At 41.5% G+C, this 17,894-nt stretch overlaps 1 protein-coding gene across 1 annotated transcript; it reads right to left on the reverse strand.

Moving 5' to 3' along the window:
- Positions 1-5,236: 5,236 nt before the first annotated feature.
- Positions 5,237-17,848, reverse strand: ECD (ecdysoneless cell cycle regulator). The gene is made up of 13 exons (XM_075423199.1): positions 17,644-17,848; positions 17,268-17,385; positions 16,988-17,075; positions 15,220-15,398; positions 14,251-14,443; positions 13,267-13,395; positions 12,641-12,766; positions 11,663-11,748; positions 10,483-10,589; positions 9,440-9,617; positions 7,993-8,060; positions 7,644-7,864; positions 5,237-7,059 (listed from the first exon to the last, which is right to left on the reverse strand). Exons 1-13 carry the CDS (start codon positions 17,831-17,833, stop codon positions 6,829-6,831), a joined length of 1,914 nt encoding a protein of 637 aa, XP_075279314.1. The 5' UTR covers positions 17,834-17,848; the 3' UTR covers positions 5,237-6,828.
- Positions 17,849-17,894: the final 46 nt, after the last annotated feature.

Below are 17,894 nucleotides of genomic sequence, written 5' to 3' on the forward strand. Positions count from 1 at the left end.
TTTTAAATGTCTGCATGTCCCTTTTAATTATCAATTAGAAAAAAGCCTTTTGCGTCTACTCAAATACTTTTTTCTGGTAGAGCAAGAACAAATCCAAAGCAGTATTCCCATCACATCTTTTAAAAGTCCTCAAACTTGAAACCATTTAAAAAAAATCCTTAATCCATACTCTTTTGACTTCGGTATGAAGCCATAATCGTGGCCTCTGTTCCTGATGTTATAAAAGCAGGAATCATTACAGGCAATACACTGCTATGAACAGGACAGAAAAACGAGATGAAAGAGACATTGTTCTCACTTGCATGCGCCTCAGAAATCTGGCTGAAGCCTGAGTAATACTCACTGCAGTCAAGACAGAACATGCTGCCTAAAGGCAGGTGGCCTGGAAAAAGAAACAAGCAATTCCTGACAGATGCTTCTTCAACAAAACACAGCAGGGCTTTTCCATATAAAAGATATCAAGCAGGCAAAAGGCATGTAGCAACATATTTCTCTCAAAAACACATCTGTTAAATGAATCCTCGTTGAGGACATGTGGCTTGTAGAAATCACTGAAACTCCACTGTTTTCAGAGACTGCAAGTGCTTGGGACTTACAGCAAGTAAGTCTGTACCGAAAAGCAGTCAGCCTGTGGCATTACCACCCAGTTGTTTACAAGTATTACCACTCAGCAGGATACATGGGCAGCTATAAAATAATAGCATTCATTTGAATAAAATATTGAATATTGAAATAGCTTTTTGGAGAGCAATGCAGGCAGGTTCAGAGCAGCATTCCACCTACCTACCAAAAGCAGCAGGGCATGAAAGTTACATTTATCTCCAAGAGGTGCCAGCAGAGGATTAAAGCAACCAAACCACTTGACACAACTTGTCTGACTGAGAGAGCACAGAAAAATCTTACCTGGAAATGGTGTGGATTGAGAATTCACTTAGCACGTGTTCTCCCATCACCCTGGGCTGGTCACATTTTCCTACCCAAAGGGGTACTCTTCTATTGTGAATGGCGGAAAGTCTGCATTACAGGTCAAGGCGGAAGCTCTTATATCAATAAATTACTTCACCTTAAAACATGCTCTGAGATGTGGTGGGCACATGCTGAATCTGATGTCTAGCCTGAGAGGACATGAGCACTTAGTAGAACACCCTGGCAACCTGACCGTGTTAAAGTCATTTTTCAGATAATCATTTTTCAAGTAACCACGAGCAGTTCAACTCTGGCAGCTGCAAGGGACAGGTTGTCAGAACAACTTGTAATTACACAAGTACAATTCCTGTGCTTCAGTCTGAAGCACTGCTGAAATGAACTCAGCAGCCCCAGCCTTCAACTCCCATTTAAAACTTGTTCACTCTTCAACTTAGCAACAGATGGCAAGCAGCTGTATAAGGGAAAAAAAATATCACCCGATGTCATTCATGCAACAATGCATACACCTGGGAATGAATGAGCACCACCAAAACTACTTCTGTTAAAGAAAAGAGGCCAGGTTGCCAATCTGGAAATGGTGTGACTTGCATTTTTTTTAAGAGCTGTCAGTGGTATTTTGTAGACAATCGGGTGCACTCACTCAGTGATGTCCGAAATCATCACTACTCAAAGCAACTGAAGCTGGCATCAACTGTCACAAACATGAGAAAGATCACAGGAGCAGAAACACAAAGCCTCCCTGGCTCCCTCCTGTGGAGAGCAGTATTGGCACAGGAACAGAAAACGCCAGTACAACATCCTTCTCCACTGGGCCCTCTGCTCAACTGTACGCAGCATCTCTTTATATACAGTGCTCCACAAAACTTCACATCTAAAGAAAATACAGCTACAGAGGGACATACCAGAAGTTAGGAGGCAAGGCAAGAAAGAGATTTTTCGATAAGATTTGAAGTGATTGGCAGAAAATAGTGATACACAGTAAGGTTGTTCTAATGGCAGAAAGTGCAAAGGCAGCCCTGTTTCTATTAGTAGAAATGTTGCAAAGGCATCCAAAAGATTTACTAGTATATTAATAGAAGCAGAAAAATAAGAAAGATGAGGTTTGGGTAGGGACAGAAACAAATTCACACATCATTTTGATTAATAAGTCTGAGAATCTCAACGAGATCTTTCAAGGAATGGGAAGCTGAAAATTCTTAACTTGACACTAAGCTGGAGACTGCAGTCAGGGTACTAAATAAATGTGTGTTGGACTAAGACAAACGCAGCTATGCAGCTTCACCTATGAAACATTGTTGATTAATTTAACAGCAACACAGCAAAAGCAAATAGATACTGCACAAAATTCAGTAACTGTGATCAGTCTTTGCAACAAAAACCTGGGAAGTTTTTATTAGTGAAAGAAAATACGTCTACAGTCACAAGGGGTACATAGTAATGATCTGAGGAAATAAGATAGTTAAATGTGGCTGTGGTCAGTATGCAGCATGGAGAATGCCTAGATAAACTAGATTATATTCCAGCACTGTAACTGTATGGCCTTATAACTGCAGGTAAGGTTAATGGCCCTCACCAATTAAAAAAAAGAGTCTGAACTAATTTAGATGAAAATCACTGCAGTCATTGGATATTATTACTCCTTTTTCCCCTCAAATTACAGTCTACTGGAAATACCTCATTTTCTGCCCCCTACCTGCAACAGTAGTCAAGTCACATACATATTTTTTTCTGAATAAACTGAGCTTTACCTTCACAGTAGCTTTGCTCTTCACTGCCCATCCTTGCATGCTTGCAAAATTGTGAATATCCACCTGAGAGTGTTGACCCACTTAAGTATAGGCTCTATTCCAAACAGCAATCCACACTTTACACAAGAGTAACACAAAACGTGATATTCTTCTGCCTCCGTTAATTACTCCAATTATTAGCTACCATTTCACACCAGAAACCTGTGAGCTGTTCATGACACCGCTTTCCATGTCACTGCACTCCACAAGACAGTTTCCTAGGCTGGAAGCATAGCCAGCACATATTCCTAAACCTGCCTGCTGTTCTGTCCTATTTCAACAGGACAGGTCATTATGTATGTTACTGTGAGAATTCAAACACAAGATAAACTGAATCATGACCACAACAGCAATCTCAGTTATTTGCCCTGAAAGCACAGTTTTGCTGTTGAATTAATTATCCACTATTGGCACTTGGAATCTGTAGTAGACCTTCTCCATCCTCATGAGGTGGTAATCAGGTTCCTCCGCTGGTGGCTGAGGAACACACTTGATGCACATCAACTAAGGTGATGTCTAGGCTTCACATCCCTGACTTTACATATTCTTGAGCAACCCACTTCTTTTTTTAATAGCTCTGTATTCTGCTGTGAACCCCAAGTGCCCTCCATGGTGATATTTTCTTAGCAGAATAAACAAAGTTGGAAAAAGAAATAAATTTCCATCTCAGACCTGCCAGAACAGATGCTCTTGTGTTCCATTCCAAACACGTAAATGGCAAGTGGGAGGGCAGCTGTTGCTGCAGCTTTCACAGCATCCCAAGGGATCCTGAGGTGGTACAAAGGGCCTGCCCTGGCTCCTGCTGCTATTAAAAACAACATCCAGCTTCTCATATGAAAGTCACATAAGTAGCTACAGCAGAAGCTGTGCAAACATTCATAAAAAACGCTTTTCCACCACTGCAACTAACATATGCCCTGGAGATAACCGTGACTCCTACACTGCAGTGTTAGAAAGGAAAGGCAGGAGGTAAATGTCATGCAGGGAGGTGATCTTTCATGGCAACAGAGGAGGCTGACATCCACTTACACAGGAAGGATGCTAAAAACAGTTTATTTGCAGGAGATCGATGTAAACACAGGGACCTCAAACAGCAGGTTGTATCACTGACCCCAAACTGCACTTGAACACAGCTAGCTGTAGTTAAATACCATTCCTCCTGAGCCACACCTCCTCCCCACTGACCAGACAGGAGTTAGATTCCTGCTGAAAGCACTGCTACCCTGTGGGCTCCCAACTTCTGAGAAGAACTGCACGCCCTCCATTAATAGAGCAAATAAAGACTCTCTTTCTTAGGCTCCTTGCTATTCCATAAAGCTGGCATGGGGAAAGAGCGGCAACAGCCAAACTGCCCACATGTTTAGAAGAGTTTTAACAAGTTAAAGGCCTCTGCTGTCCCCTGGGATTAGTTTCAATCTCATACATGGAAGATGAAAGATCCATTATTTGTTTTCTTGCTTGAAACATGCTAGTCAACAACTATGCCATTCAGATCTACAGGGGTCAAGCCACAAACAAGAACACTACATTTCTGGGAAGGGGCAGAAGTTCAGGACAGGATGATCAAGGCTGTACAAAAGGCAGATGCTCAAGTGAGCAAAGCGAGTAATTGTGTTGGAATGCAGTTCTAGTTAAACTAATTTAGAACATAATGGAAGATACTGCACTTCTCTTCCCTATTTAATTCTATCGGGCTTCCTTTACTAAAAATACTCTTTCAAAATTAAAACCAGAAACTCCTCATATGTTACTTCAAAGCAGTGGGAGAGGCAGCATGGAAATGCTTATTCTTCGATGGCAAATTCTCTTGTGAGCAATTCCAGAGTCCTGAAGGTCTCCACTGTGAAGCTGCTAAACAAATGTAAATAGTTGGAATAAGTACAGCCCCACAGAAATAACAGTCCAATTGACGGAAAAGTAAGATTATCCTAGAAGCAAGATCAGCTGAAGTCCTTCCAAAAGAGCAGCTTTGTTCTGAACATTAGCTTAGAAGTCTTCTTCACATACTATATTACAAGAGCCCTTTGATCTATTTTGACCTTTTATATAGTACAGGCCACATGAGAGTTTAAATGTGATCATTCTTGAAACTGAATTTTTTTTTGAAGTATCTAAACTTGATCTAACTACTCATCAGTGGAGAATTTTATGTAGCTTCAGTGTTAATTACCTTCCCTGTTAAAACACAAATCCTTTTTAAGGTTCAAGTACATCTATTTTCCACCACTAACTGCTGGTTATACTTGTCTGCTAGATTCAAGAACTCGTTACCCCAATTTTTCCAGTGCAGATGTGTCTAACTCAACCCCATTCCACCTCACCTCTCTGCAGTCCAAACTTCTCGAAATTCAGCGGCATCTTTATACTTCCAGTTCTTGTGGTGCATCTCTAATCCCTGCCCAACTTGCCAGTACTGTCCCTAAACTGCTGAGAAAGTAACTTACACAACATTGACATAGCCATCATACCTTTCATCCACATTCATTCCACGCATGCACATACAGAATCCCCAATACTTAGGATATTGTACAGGAGCATTTTACTAGCTATTTGTCATTTGCAAAAACAAACAAAAATTTGGAAAAAAACCCCACCCAAACAAATCATAAGCATAGATCATACGGAAGTTAGCAAGTAAGCATTCCTTGTATGTTGTCAAGGTCTCACGAATTTCAATGAAACTATGCCAAATGTGTGACTTTCAAATAGTTTTCTGTGCATTGGTCAAACTCAGTTGGCATGGCAGTCAGATACTGCAAGTCATCATCCAACAAGCGTCCGAGTCCTACCTGGAAACAACTTTTGCTACATTCTGCTTTGCCAGTTAAAATAATGCCAACACTTAACATGCAAAAAAATTAAAACAAAGACTTCAACTAAATGGATTCCAAACCTTAAGACTAATAATAACATCAATAATAATAAAGATGATGATGCAGTCCTTTAAAAGCAATTAAGTATGCCTTCAGGATCAATCAGGCTTTTGCATCATTGAACACTATTTTTCTGAGTATGTTTTAAAAAAAACCCAAACAAAATCCGAAAACTCAAACTATGAGCTTCTCTTCTACCAGTTAAGACATGACTAATTGTTGTGTGGAAGAAGAAATAAAGACTCACAGAAGCCGACTCAGATCTGGCAGGACTGCGTTTTTGCTCTCTGTATATCAAGAATTTCTATGTATTTTATTTCAAATGTATCTTGTTAAAACTAAGTCTTCATATCTAGAATAGATTTTTCATTCCATCTGAAAGCAACACGCTGAAGGCCTTCTAGCTACAATTTCAATGAAAAACAAAACTAAACTCTTCAGACTGGGCTCATATACTGCTACCGCTGGCACGATACCAACATTCAGCAATAGTGGAATTAAAAAAATGCCCAATTATGAAAATGCTTTAACTCCAAGAACTTCTGATATTGCACTGAAGAACTTATGCCTGCCTTCAGAGAAAAAAACCCACATCTCCAGTAATCAAGCTGTATTTCTGCTTTTATTTAAATAAATTCAAAAAATACTTATATCCAATATTTACATGTTCAATCCAATTACTCTTCAAATCCTTCTGGTTAATAAAGGACAGATTTTTACAATAATTATCAGAAGTTCTTACAATGAAGCACTGTACTTTTGGAAGAGTGATTAAGTGTCTCCTGAATATTTAACTAGTGTTCCCAAACCCACAAGAGAACACTGTTCCTGCAATATGGTATTCCTCCATCTCCCCCTGAAGGCAAGAGCATTGTCAGAACATGAACTGCTTTCCAGATATTGAAACCACTCAGTAAAGGGTAAAAGGACATTTTAGAAATACGGCAAATTGGATCAATTTCAAAAATTGAAGAGAGGTTTTATAACAGAACTTTTCATGTCACAACATCACTTTTCAGTTTTCTGAAAACATGTTAGCACTGGAAAAATCCAATTTGTATCCAAGACAGTACCCAAATAGACAGCTTTTGCAGGTAAATTCACTTTGCATCTTTAAAGTAGCACATAACTAATGCATAAAATGCTTTAAATTCAAACCTTATGTCTCTTCTTCCAAATACTGCTGGCCTTTCTGTGCTTCATTTCTTAATCAACCATGTCTTCCGAATTAAGACAGTCCTTTATTCTGTTGCTCCCTTATTAGAGCCAATATGATCTGCATTTTCAGGTAAATACACTCCCATGCTCTGTAAAATGTTAGAGGTGGGTCCTGCCAGTCCAGACTGAGCACTATAGGATTCAAGCAGGTTAGCTACTAGGTTCATATCCACATCAACTGGTGTTAGCTCAGTATCTTCAGCTCCAGAATTAGGGCCAGCATTTTGAGACATATTTGCATTAACAGAACTTGCCTATAGGAAGTATAAAGAGAAAGTTTTATCAAATTGTATCAACGGGTTTAAAAGCAAAAAAAAGACAAACCACAAGAGAAAAGAAACAAGGAAACAGTTCTGCAGCCAAAATTCAGTACGTTCCACACTGTCTTGGCTTTCGTTACCAAATGCTCACACCAGTTAAAAATCATCACTTTCCATTACACAGATTAAGTTCCAAGAGAAGGACAGAGAGGGTTGCTGAGTCCTGGCCCAGTTTCCTATGGGAGTAATCTGCTACAGGGCCTCAAGAAGTCAAGCTGCAGATGCCTGCCTTGCTACTAAAACAGGGAAATGAAACCAAGTCTTGGAAATGATGCGAAAGTTAAAGCTGAGCTAAGGTGTTTGGGTTTTTTTTCCAAAAAAATATACCATGGTGCAACTGCAGCACATTTTGCTTGCAGGTGGGATTTTTCTTTTTTTTAATAACTAGTTAGCACATGATCAGAAGGCAGAAGTTTTTGATCATGTTACTCAGAATGACCATTTTTAGCCTATTTCCTCTTTCCTACTAAAGCTCTCAAAACTATTATGCTACAAACTACAACTGAAGTCATACTTACCCCTTTCTTTTGGGTGGTGAAACTTTTACCAACATTGGTATGTGCCAGTTCACGGTCCATCTCATTCATATAGGACTTGAGACTGCCTATAAGCTCATTAGGCGATAGCTTCTGATCTTGCCTTTGATTTTCGGCATCTAAGTCATCATCATCCTCATCTGAGAAATCAAACTCCTCCTCTTCATCCAAATCATCAGAATCCAGCTCTTCCGAGTCTGCCCCTATGTATTATTTTTTGTCAGTACAGTTAGCAAACAAATCAGCACAATGCCCATGGGTGATCAGAAAACCCAGGGAAGCCAAATAACCATGAGATATTCTGACAAAAGAAACAAAGAAGCAATCTCACCTAAAATTCTGTCTAACGCTTTTGTAAAAGAATCTACATCAAAGGTAACAGGGGATTCATCAGGTGACCTGAAATATAAAAACATTATTAAATAAATAAAGCTTTTATGCTTGCATAAGCCTGACACAGGTATAAACCATATGGCATACTGATTTCTCTCAAGCCTAGATTAAAGTTGGGACATTTGAACTGATGGTCTTGGAAGCACTTAAAAGCCTGAGGCCTGTATGAACTAGAAATGAGACAGCAAGTGGAAGAGCTCCTGGCACGAAGGAGAAAAGAAAACCAACAACTTCAATTGTTTGTCATGCTCAAACAAAAATTGTACTGAAGGCAACCAAAATAAGCATGTCTGAATCATTCTGGAACAAAGCGGCGGTGGTATGCCTCAGACAAAGATTTAGAAAGCTAAGAATCTCTGAGGTCTCCTGCCTAGGAAGAACACTAAAGGTTTCATTCTGGTCTCTCGTAAGGCTCAGTGGTTTGCCTTATTTTTGTTGTTTTTTCTGTTTTTTTAAGTAACTGAAAAAATCTACATTATAACTCAGACACTGACACTAACACTAATTACAAAGCATCAAACAGTTAAGAACATAAATTGAGTAGACCCTTATACACTTGATATAGCTTACATAGCATTATTTTCTCAATATTAAGGCTATGAGAAAGAACCTGGACGATATGCTACTATGTAACACTGTTTTCAAAATGAAGACCTGGCCCCACGACAGTCACACACACTTTCCCAAGTACAACAGTTCATCTAGTGGCATTCTGCTGTTGTCTAAATAGTTAAGTATTTTCAGTTAGCAGTTATCTTCCACTGTTGGGAACAATGACAGGGATCCACAGTGATTATTTTCTCCTGCTTCTAGGTGTACAGTATGTGCTTCAGTAGTGCAAAACCAGGCCCAGTATACTCCAAATACTAATCTACAGGAAATCTTAATAGAGCTGTACCACAAAAATCAACAGTTTTCATTCACAGCAACAGATTCCCTCAACTTAAGTTTCATTTTCATTTCTGCACAGCCTCATCAGAAGCATCTTAGCGGTCTGAATAGTTTGTCCTTCATGGTAGAAAAATTTCAGCACAAATGAACTTGAGATGTATGTTTTAATAATAGTGCTAAGAACTATGGTAACAAACAACAGTAAGCCTTCAACTCAAAAGGGTTAAAAAAAAAATTTAAACACCACAACCAAACTAAGTAAGAGTGCTGGAAAACAGCACAACGTCCAGCATTTTTATCTGCACCATTGTCAGAGTGATCATGAAGTTGGTTTAAAAGCAACTACATATTCGCTACTAACATGGGTTAGTTTCAGGCCTCTGTGAAGTAGAACACTTCCAAACTTTGATTCTCTGCATACAGAATCAACCAAGGGGCTGCAGCAGAATGAAAACACATTCTACACCAGACGCCAAACTTAAAAATACTACTACCATGGCATTTCTGCTCCTTCATGCGTTGAGACTTTGGATACAAAAGCCTTCACACTTTCAGCAACTGCTTCCAAGTCATATTTCTGCTCTTCCTCATCTGAGGCAGGAAGGGACTCACTTCTTGCCTCCTTCAGCATCTGATCTAGATCATCTGGTGTAATCTCCAGCCAACTGTCATCTGAAAAAGTATAGGACATACTTGTTATTCTGCACATCTGTTAGCCCACAAGGCCCAATCCAGACAGTTGAGAGTACTGCTAGCATTTTGTAGCTTATTTTTGCACTATTAAGTTTTCATGCTCATACTAGATAACACGGGGTATAAGGCAGTGAGAGACTGAGAAGAAGAGTTCAGGTATCATTTCAGTACTTTAAAACTTCACTTTATGTGCAGCCTCAAACCAGCAGGTATTGTTCTAGTCACCGACAATTCTTCTGCCACTAAATGAAGGAAGAAAAAGCTTACACTATAACGGGAGAGCCAATCCAATCTTCAGCTGTGATCATTAATACTGAATGTTGGATTTCTGTGCTATTGCATCATTCAGAAATACAGACGTGACCTGTACTGCACACTGGCAACAACTACATTTCTGTCAAACAAGTGGAAAAAACCCCTATTACATAAACGTAATGCTGGTCTTATATTGGCCATCAGAGTAGATCAGATAGTAATTAACTTTGTATGGTCAGTACTGGAATTGATTTATTATTATAAAATGTTTAAATACTTTGTTTGGTAGACAGTTGACACAAAGTACTTGATCTGGTGTAAGTGTGAATGGTGTTCCTGATCTAGCGGCATCAAACCAGAAACCGGACTGCGTATCTTGCCAGTTTACAGCCCCAAGCTTTCTGGCTTATACAAATTAACTGGTTGCCTCAATCTTAAGTGACGACTCATGAATAACATCTCTAGCAGTCACAGGATAGGAGACAAACTAAGTAGACAGAGAGACTGGTACAGTGCTGTGAACATTCACCATCTCCCCCCACAAATAATCATTTGTGATAGGAAGAGTCCACTCCCTCAGCCAGCTCACCATCCTCTGGAGGAAGACAAGCTGCTTCTCTCTCAAATTCCTTCAAATCAATGGTGGTTGTCTGTAGCAATGTCAAGATTTCATCACCTGGGCTCAATTCAACAGAGCTAGAAGAAAAAAAAAAAAAAAATCAATTTACTGAGATGGACTTTCACTAGCATTACAATGTCAACGGCATCACACACTCTACATGCAGGTTTTCACTCAAATTCCTCATTATTTCTTCTGTACAAATATGTCAAAAAGACAAGTGAAATCTAGGGAAGTACCAAAATACTACACAGATAGTACTTGCCAAAACAAGACCTAGTCAATTACTGCAATTCCTTGTTGATGGCTCCAAAGCGCATTTCTCATGTTTCCTTTGTTCTCTGTATTTTTGTCTTGGTATTAGGATTGCCAGATCCCAAACAGCACAGACTGGAACTTCAAGCAACTAATAGCCAAGATATTACGAGCTGGCAAACCCTCAGATATTTTTGTAATGACTTATTTTTTGGATTTGATCTTTTGGAGAAAGCTACAGCCAGCTGCCTGTCTTGAGTAAAGGAGACAGATTACTCCATATTTATTATTCACTGGGATTGCTTTTCAATGAAACTTTTAAACACTTTCTATAGCCAACAAACCAAATGATGCTTTTCAGTCACCTCTTAACCCACTTGGAATAGCTTAGCATTTTACAAAACCAATCTAAATAGTTACTCAAGCAATAACTTCTACTAGTAGAGAGTATTCTAGAGGAACTAGAGAGGGACTTTTTACAAGGGCACGTAGGGATAGGACAAGGGGCAACAGCCTTAAACTGAAAGACGGTAGGTTTAGATTAGATACAAGGAAGAAAGTCTTTACGATGAGGGTGGTGAGGCACTGGCACAGGTTGCCCAGAGAAGCTGTGGCTGCCTCCTCCCTGGCAGTGTTCAAGCCCAGGTTGGATGGGGCTCTGAGCAATGTGGTCTAGTGGAAGGGGGTTGGAACTAGAAGATCTTGAAGGTCCCTTCCAACCCAAACCATTCTGTGGTTCTCTATGAATTAATGTCTGTATGACCGAGCCACAGCACCTTGTTAAGTGTATAATGGATAAAAGGGTTCACGTTTTTTGTAAAAAGTGTTAAAAAAGCTTACAGACTTGTAGGTACACACTGTGTATGTTTACTCCTGAATTTCAAGTAGTTCTTACCTTTCTGGCTTGGCAACAGATTGCTCGAAGTAATCTTCTGCCATATGCAACAGTTCCATATACTTAGCAGATCCCTCCATTTCTCCCTATTTAATACAAGTCACAAATATGAATCTAAACAATTCTCCCTCTCCTCCCTTTTCACAGTCAGGCTGCATAACAATGACTAAATGTCACACAAATTTAATGCTGAGAAAATCTAAACAAGTAATACTGACTTGCAGTATATACTTGGAACAGAGCACAGTGAATGGGCATAAGGTGCTTTCACAGTTAGGTACGAATTAAAGACTTATGCTGCAATATCATACGGTGTACACTAAAAACAATCAAAGACAATACTACGATTCCCACAACAGGGTGGATTTACTGTGCCCAGGTTAGAACTGTACAGGAATTTTGAATAAATCTCTTGGTGTTTGGGAATTACCCACAGAAGTGGCATTGCAGTACTGTGAAAATATTCCCCTCTTCCTATTTTAACTTCAGCATTTTGATAGAGTTGCCCAACTTTATAACGTTCAAATAAGTAGTCAAAGGCATCATTAAAAAACAACCAAAACCCAAAACCCACACAAACAAAACATACACTTACAAGGGCCCAGATGGGTCCATGGATGTTCAGTATAGATCTTTAAGAATATTTAATTCTAGAGGCATGTAAATGAAATGTGAAACAGTGAAAAAAGTTATACCGACATACAACCATATTGTTGTTGTCCATCCTTTATTCAAGTGTATTTACCCTTTCTTTAGATGAATAAATTTATCCCCAAATCCCGCTTTTTCCTTTTTAATTCCCCAAAGAAATTAACTAATTTCAAAGCAGAATAAACTGCACATGCCTCCTTTAAAGACATTAATTGATTTCCTATAGGCAGAAGCATTAGATTTCTTGCCCTGCTGTAATTACTTACACAAGTTCAAGAGATAAAACATGTTTTTCCTGGAATGTTTAAAAGACACACACAACGTCACCTTAAAATAATGCTTTTCCTTCAGGCTGCTGAGGAATCTCTCCCACAGGGGACTGCGTAACACATTTCTCTTGGAATCAGGAGATACTTCACTGCACTTGGAGCACAAAATTTCAAAGCCATGAGCCTGTACAAGAGATGCAACAACAAGAGTTTCTCCAGATGTGACAAATTTAAGTGCACCTTTAGACAACTGCACAAATAACTCACTATCATCAAGCTCCCGATGCTGCCATTTGGGAAGGTGCCAAACCCAATTATGCATAAGGTAGCAGCATCTTGCTTTGGAAGGTGGAATCTGTCTTGCTACAACAATACTGAATCGTTCTGACTTTGCGAAGTTTGTCTACATGGGCAGAGCAACCTAGAAGACAGATCTACAGTGCACAGGCTACTCCTCACATATGCACGAAGACTTTACCTGTATTCATAATCTATGGAAGTACAAGAGTGCTCTATCCTGTAAAAGAAAACTCCCATGATACTGTACTTCCAGAAAAATGGTAACTGCGAATTTGCTCACATTTTTCTCTACAAGCAGGCAACTTACAAGCAAAGAGTCATTTCTTGGACACACGTAAACAAGCAAACTAAAGACTGAGTACAAAATGCGTAAAAAATAATTACCAGTTTCATGCCCAGTTCATAGGCTTTGTATTGTGGGTGAGATGGGAGGGGTAGTGTGTATCCACTGCGTCTGTCCGGAAGAAACTTCTGCTGCACCAGTTGTGCATACAAACACTTTGTGAAAGTAACCTGAAAAAGCCAGAGCAAAAGAAAAACACTCATTGCAGTGTGACTGTGTTGTGTATGGGCACCAATTTGCCACCAGTCTCCTCTAAATTTTGTTTTAGAACACCCATATTACAGACAATACCCGAGACAGAATTCAAAATATATCTTAGATACATTTGCCTAAGATATGTTGCTTTTCAGATCTTACAGAGTATTCCAAGCTGACATCTGTAAATAAACTAAATACATTAAAAAAAATCCTCAGTATTCATGTCAACAGGGTATATTTTGAAAAAAAATGTTAAGGGCTCTTTTTAATTAACAAAACCAAAGCTGAGATTTCAAAAACAATCTACACATCTACAATTTGACTCCAAGGCTTATTTTCAGGAGTCTAGGGGTATAAGTCTGTAATGCAAATATATCAGATACAACACTGCTTGGACAATGCTCAAACAGCTTTCACAGAGCTGCGTAAGTACAGCTGAGAAGGTGAAAAGCCTGGGAACAAACAGCAAGGCATATTGAGCAGCAACTGTTTATGTTGGCTGGCAGTGCTGTCAAACTGCTCTGACCACAGAATTAGATCAATTTACTCAGCAAGCATTTCAGCAGGACTACTAGCAGTAATCTCTGATTTCAGCAACACTTATATCATGATTAGCCATTTGGAAGTTTAGCCCTGTCAATCTGAAGGCAGAAAAGCTATTAACATAATGAACTGGAAATTCATGTCTAGCGTCAAAAGAAAAAAAAAAATCAGAACACATGCCATTTTAAAAATTAAATCCACATAGTTAGATCACTTGACCACAGAACCTCTGTCAAGTTACAGAATGTAATTAAGTGACACGGTGCATTAGAAGGATCACTTACTACAGTCATCACACGCTCGTCTGGAGGGAAAGTTTGAAAAGAGCGACATGCTCGTAAATCTACAGGATCTCGCAGGTAAAAGGCCTGGACTGCTGCAGCCACCAATGAAGGGCGCTGCCTCAGCACTGCCACAATACCTGCTGGAAGGTAGCAGTGGGCTCGGTGGAACGAGGCCTGAATTTTCTCAGGATACCTGCAACATACAATAGCAACATTGTGTAGTAAGAGTATTGCAAGCCCAAACCACTCCTTTTTAATTATTATCCCCATTTTCACTTTAGTATTAATCTATATTATGGGCCAAGTGCCAGAAGATTATTCTAAACTAAAGTTAAAATGCAGCTAATCCAACACCTGGAATGTCTGTTTATATATGTGTATACGTATATACAAGGCTAATAAATAAAAAGGCATATATAAAAGGCTAATAAAAATTTAATCCCCGCATTGGTGAATTGCCTCACTGTGAACTTGACTAACGTGTCCAGCTATACAGCATCCTTCACTGGACTGAGTGTAGAATTCATCTGGCTCATGCTGTCAGATCCTTGCAAAAGAGCATGTACGGTGCCGAACACACCAGTGACAAGCTGACGCTCTGAAAAGCATGCTGGCTCTACATTTTAGTTCGCAACCTCTCTCTCGCCCTGCAAAGGGCTCCTAAAGGCTCACAGAACTTTCAGATTTTTCAGTACAAGAAGAATATGAAGGAAGAATAACTCTTGTCATTGTCAGGTGTGGCATCACAGCAGTGTATGACTTTCTGAGCCCCCAGACAACACACAGCCTACAGTGAATTGGTTCCCCTCTTTAGAAGAATGCCATAGAAAAACTTGCAGCTGATGGTTTCTGAAAAGAAAGCAACTTTATCACATCTAACAGGAAAACGACCAAATACAAGCAAGCATCCCAGACAGTCCAGAATCAAAACTTGCTGTTGCAGAAGACCAAAATAAAACACCCACATACCCACTGATGCGTTTATACACTGCTGTTCTGATGGGTTCTGCAGCCAGGAACTCCGCTGAACGGGCCGATAACAGCGCTAACGCCTGCGAGATTGTTGGACTAGCAGCAGAGAGGTCGCATTCCTGCTCGTGAGCCTCTGACAGCGGAATGATGTGCAGTTCTCCTTTGTAAAAGAACACCTGGCAGATAGGAACATTCTCATCAGATGGGATAAGAACAGTCACACACTAAGCAACACAAAATTTCATTTCATAGATGAATGTATTTGTTCACCAACAGAAATAATAATGGAAACAGCTAGGGTTTTTTTTGTTGTACAGGGGATAAGGTAAATACAGATGCCAGACATCATGGTCCAACCAGTAAATAAAAAAACCCAATTTTAATCACAAGAAGTTTGGTCAAATGTACCTTGTTTTCTTAATAATAGTAGTATCAAAAGTTTATCTTCAACTAGAGAAAAATCATTATTTCATGGGCTACAGGTGATCTCTGTTGGTTCCTGATCCTAAGAAAAAACCTGAATGTAACATTATCAACTCCCTCATTCCATCCACTCCCTCAAACAGACAGAAAATATGGTGCTGATAGTCCAGATACAGGTTTGCAATTAATTTTTGTGTTGTGTTCTGCCCCTTTTCTTTTTAAGAGTCTTGTGGTAGGGAAAAAAAACCCCAAACAAATCTTTGCTAATGAAAAAGATATTTCCATTTAAATCCATTGCCAAGAAACTCAGTGACGTAAATACCAGCAACCACCCACAGCGAGGTGATCCGGCTGAAGACTCTGGGTCAAGGAGTCTGCTCATTAATTTAACTATGGCAGAGCCAGTCCATCTCCCTGTAGAGCCAGCAACGCTCCAGTCCTGGGCAGTCCCCAGTCTGAGGGCAGCAAACCCTCATGCCTGAGCACTTGTGAATACGGCAGAAAAAAAAAATCTAAGTGGCTATAGCACAGCTAGAAAGCTCCAGTGGATCCAAGAGTGCTGCTGAGGAGAGCAATATGGTATGTTTGTATTACGCTGTCAAATACATTCCATAGTTCCCATGTTATCCAAGCTTTCCTTGCACTCCAATAACCTAGAAAATGGAAAGATGGCCAAACTTACTGATTCTACAGATCAATCAAGAGCACGACAGCTTCACTGCCTTCACATGTGCCACCATGAGTAGCAAGTTTTAAGAAGTTTAGTCAGCTCTCCGTTAGGGAACAACCCTTGAAGAATGATTTTTGTGCAACAGTCAGATGTAGCTGAACAACATAGACTCATGGCCTAGCAGGCTGGTCTGTAGTCTCCATGTGAATGTTATGCCATTAGTATAAGAGCATATTAGTGTAAGAACTTTCTCTTTCTTCCTTCCATCAACAAACCAATTCTAGAACCACCACTTGATACCTGTAACAATTTCCCTACAGCAGTTTCTCAGGACACACTCACTCTACATAGCATTCCGCAAGAGCACGCAGAGCAGAAGGGAGTATCAGAGGCTTCCAATGGTTAAGTCTCCCATTCAACATCCACAGCAAGCATAAAGAAGCTCATTAAAACCAGAATGAAAACAGACTGTGCTGAAAATAAACATGCTGTTAATTAAAACCAGTCTTGAGCCCTGACCAGAAGTTTCTTCACTAGTAAGGGACAGACAGCGCCTGGGATTTTCAGCGACAGACCACTTGGCTAGGTAGACAGACGTGCAAGAGAGAACTCCAGCTGATAAGTCAAGGGCCGCTGGGAGCCACGCGCCCACGGGTATGGAGCTTTACTCACCCTGTTGTCACTGTTCTCAGGATTCAGCCACTTTGGGAGAAAATCCGCTGCTTCTATCAAGAGAAACTCCCCATCGCTGTCATCGATCCTGGCCAAGAAGAAATCGGTTTCTTACTAGGGCAATCCTTGCACTGCACAGTAACACAGGCTTCTAAAGGCACGTCCGCATTTTTTTTTTTTCTTTAACAGTAAAGACAGGGCCTTCCGCCAGCCCCCGTCAGGGAAGGCGCTGCCCTGTCGCACCCCGCCCCAGCCGCGGGCACCTCAGCGCTACCGCTACCTGGCCGCCAGCCCCGGGAACTCCCGAGTGATCTCCCGCACCAGGTAGACGATGAACCACTCGTCCTCCACGTTGTCCCCGAACAGCGTGCTGCCGCCGATGTGCGCCGGCGTCTCGCCTGGCCGGGGGCACAGAAAGGAGGGACGGCTCAGCGGCCCGCGGGGCTCCCCCCCCCCCACGCCGTTCCCGGCCCGCCGGGCTCCCCCCTCCCCCGCCGCCGGTTCCCGCCCGCCGGGCTCCTCCCCCCCCCCCCCCCGCCGCTCCCCGCCCGCCGGGCTCCCTCCCCCCGCCGCCGGTTCCCGCCCACCGGGCTCCCCCCCCCCCTCACACGCCGCTCCCCACCCGCCCCCTCACGGCCCCGTCCCCCGAGGCTCACCCCGCGGCGGGGCGTAGCGCAGGCAGAAGGGCTGCTGCTGCCAGATGTAGGCGGCCAGGAGCGGCGCAAACCGCACCACGATGGCCTCGGCACAGCGCCGCAGCAGCGCCTCGCCGCCCGGCCCCGTCGCCGCGAAGAGCCGGTAGCGCACGGCCTCCTCCGCCGGCGCGGCCCGCCCGACTCCCTCCATGGCGCCGCGCCGGGCCGAGGCGGGCGGCGACGCTCCGCCTCCCCGGGGGGCGGGACGGCGT

Source organism: Opisthocomus hoazin, chromosome 6, assembly GCF_030867145.1.
Source record: "Opisthocomus hoazin isolate bOpiHoa1 chromosome 6, bOpiHoa1.hap1, whole genome shotgun sequence".
Lineage (NCBI taxonomy): Eukaryota > Metazoa > Chordata > Aves > Opisthocomiformes > Opisthocomidae > Opisthocomus > Opisthocomus hoazin.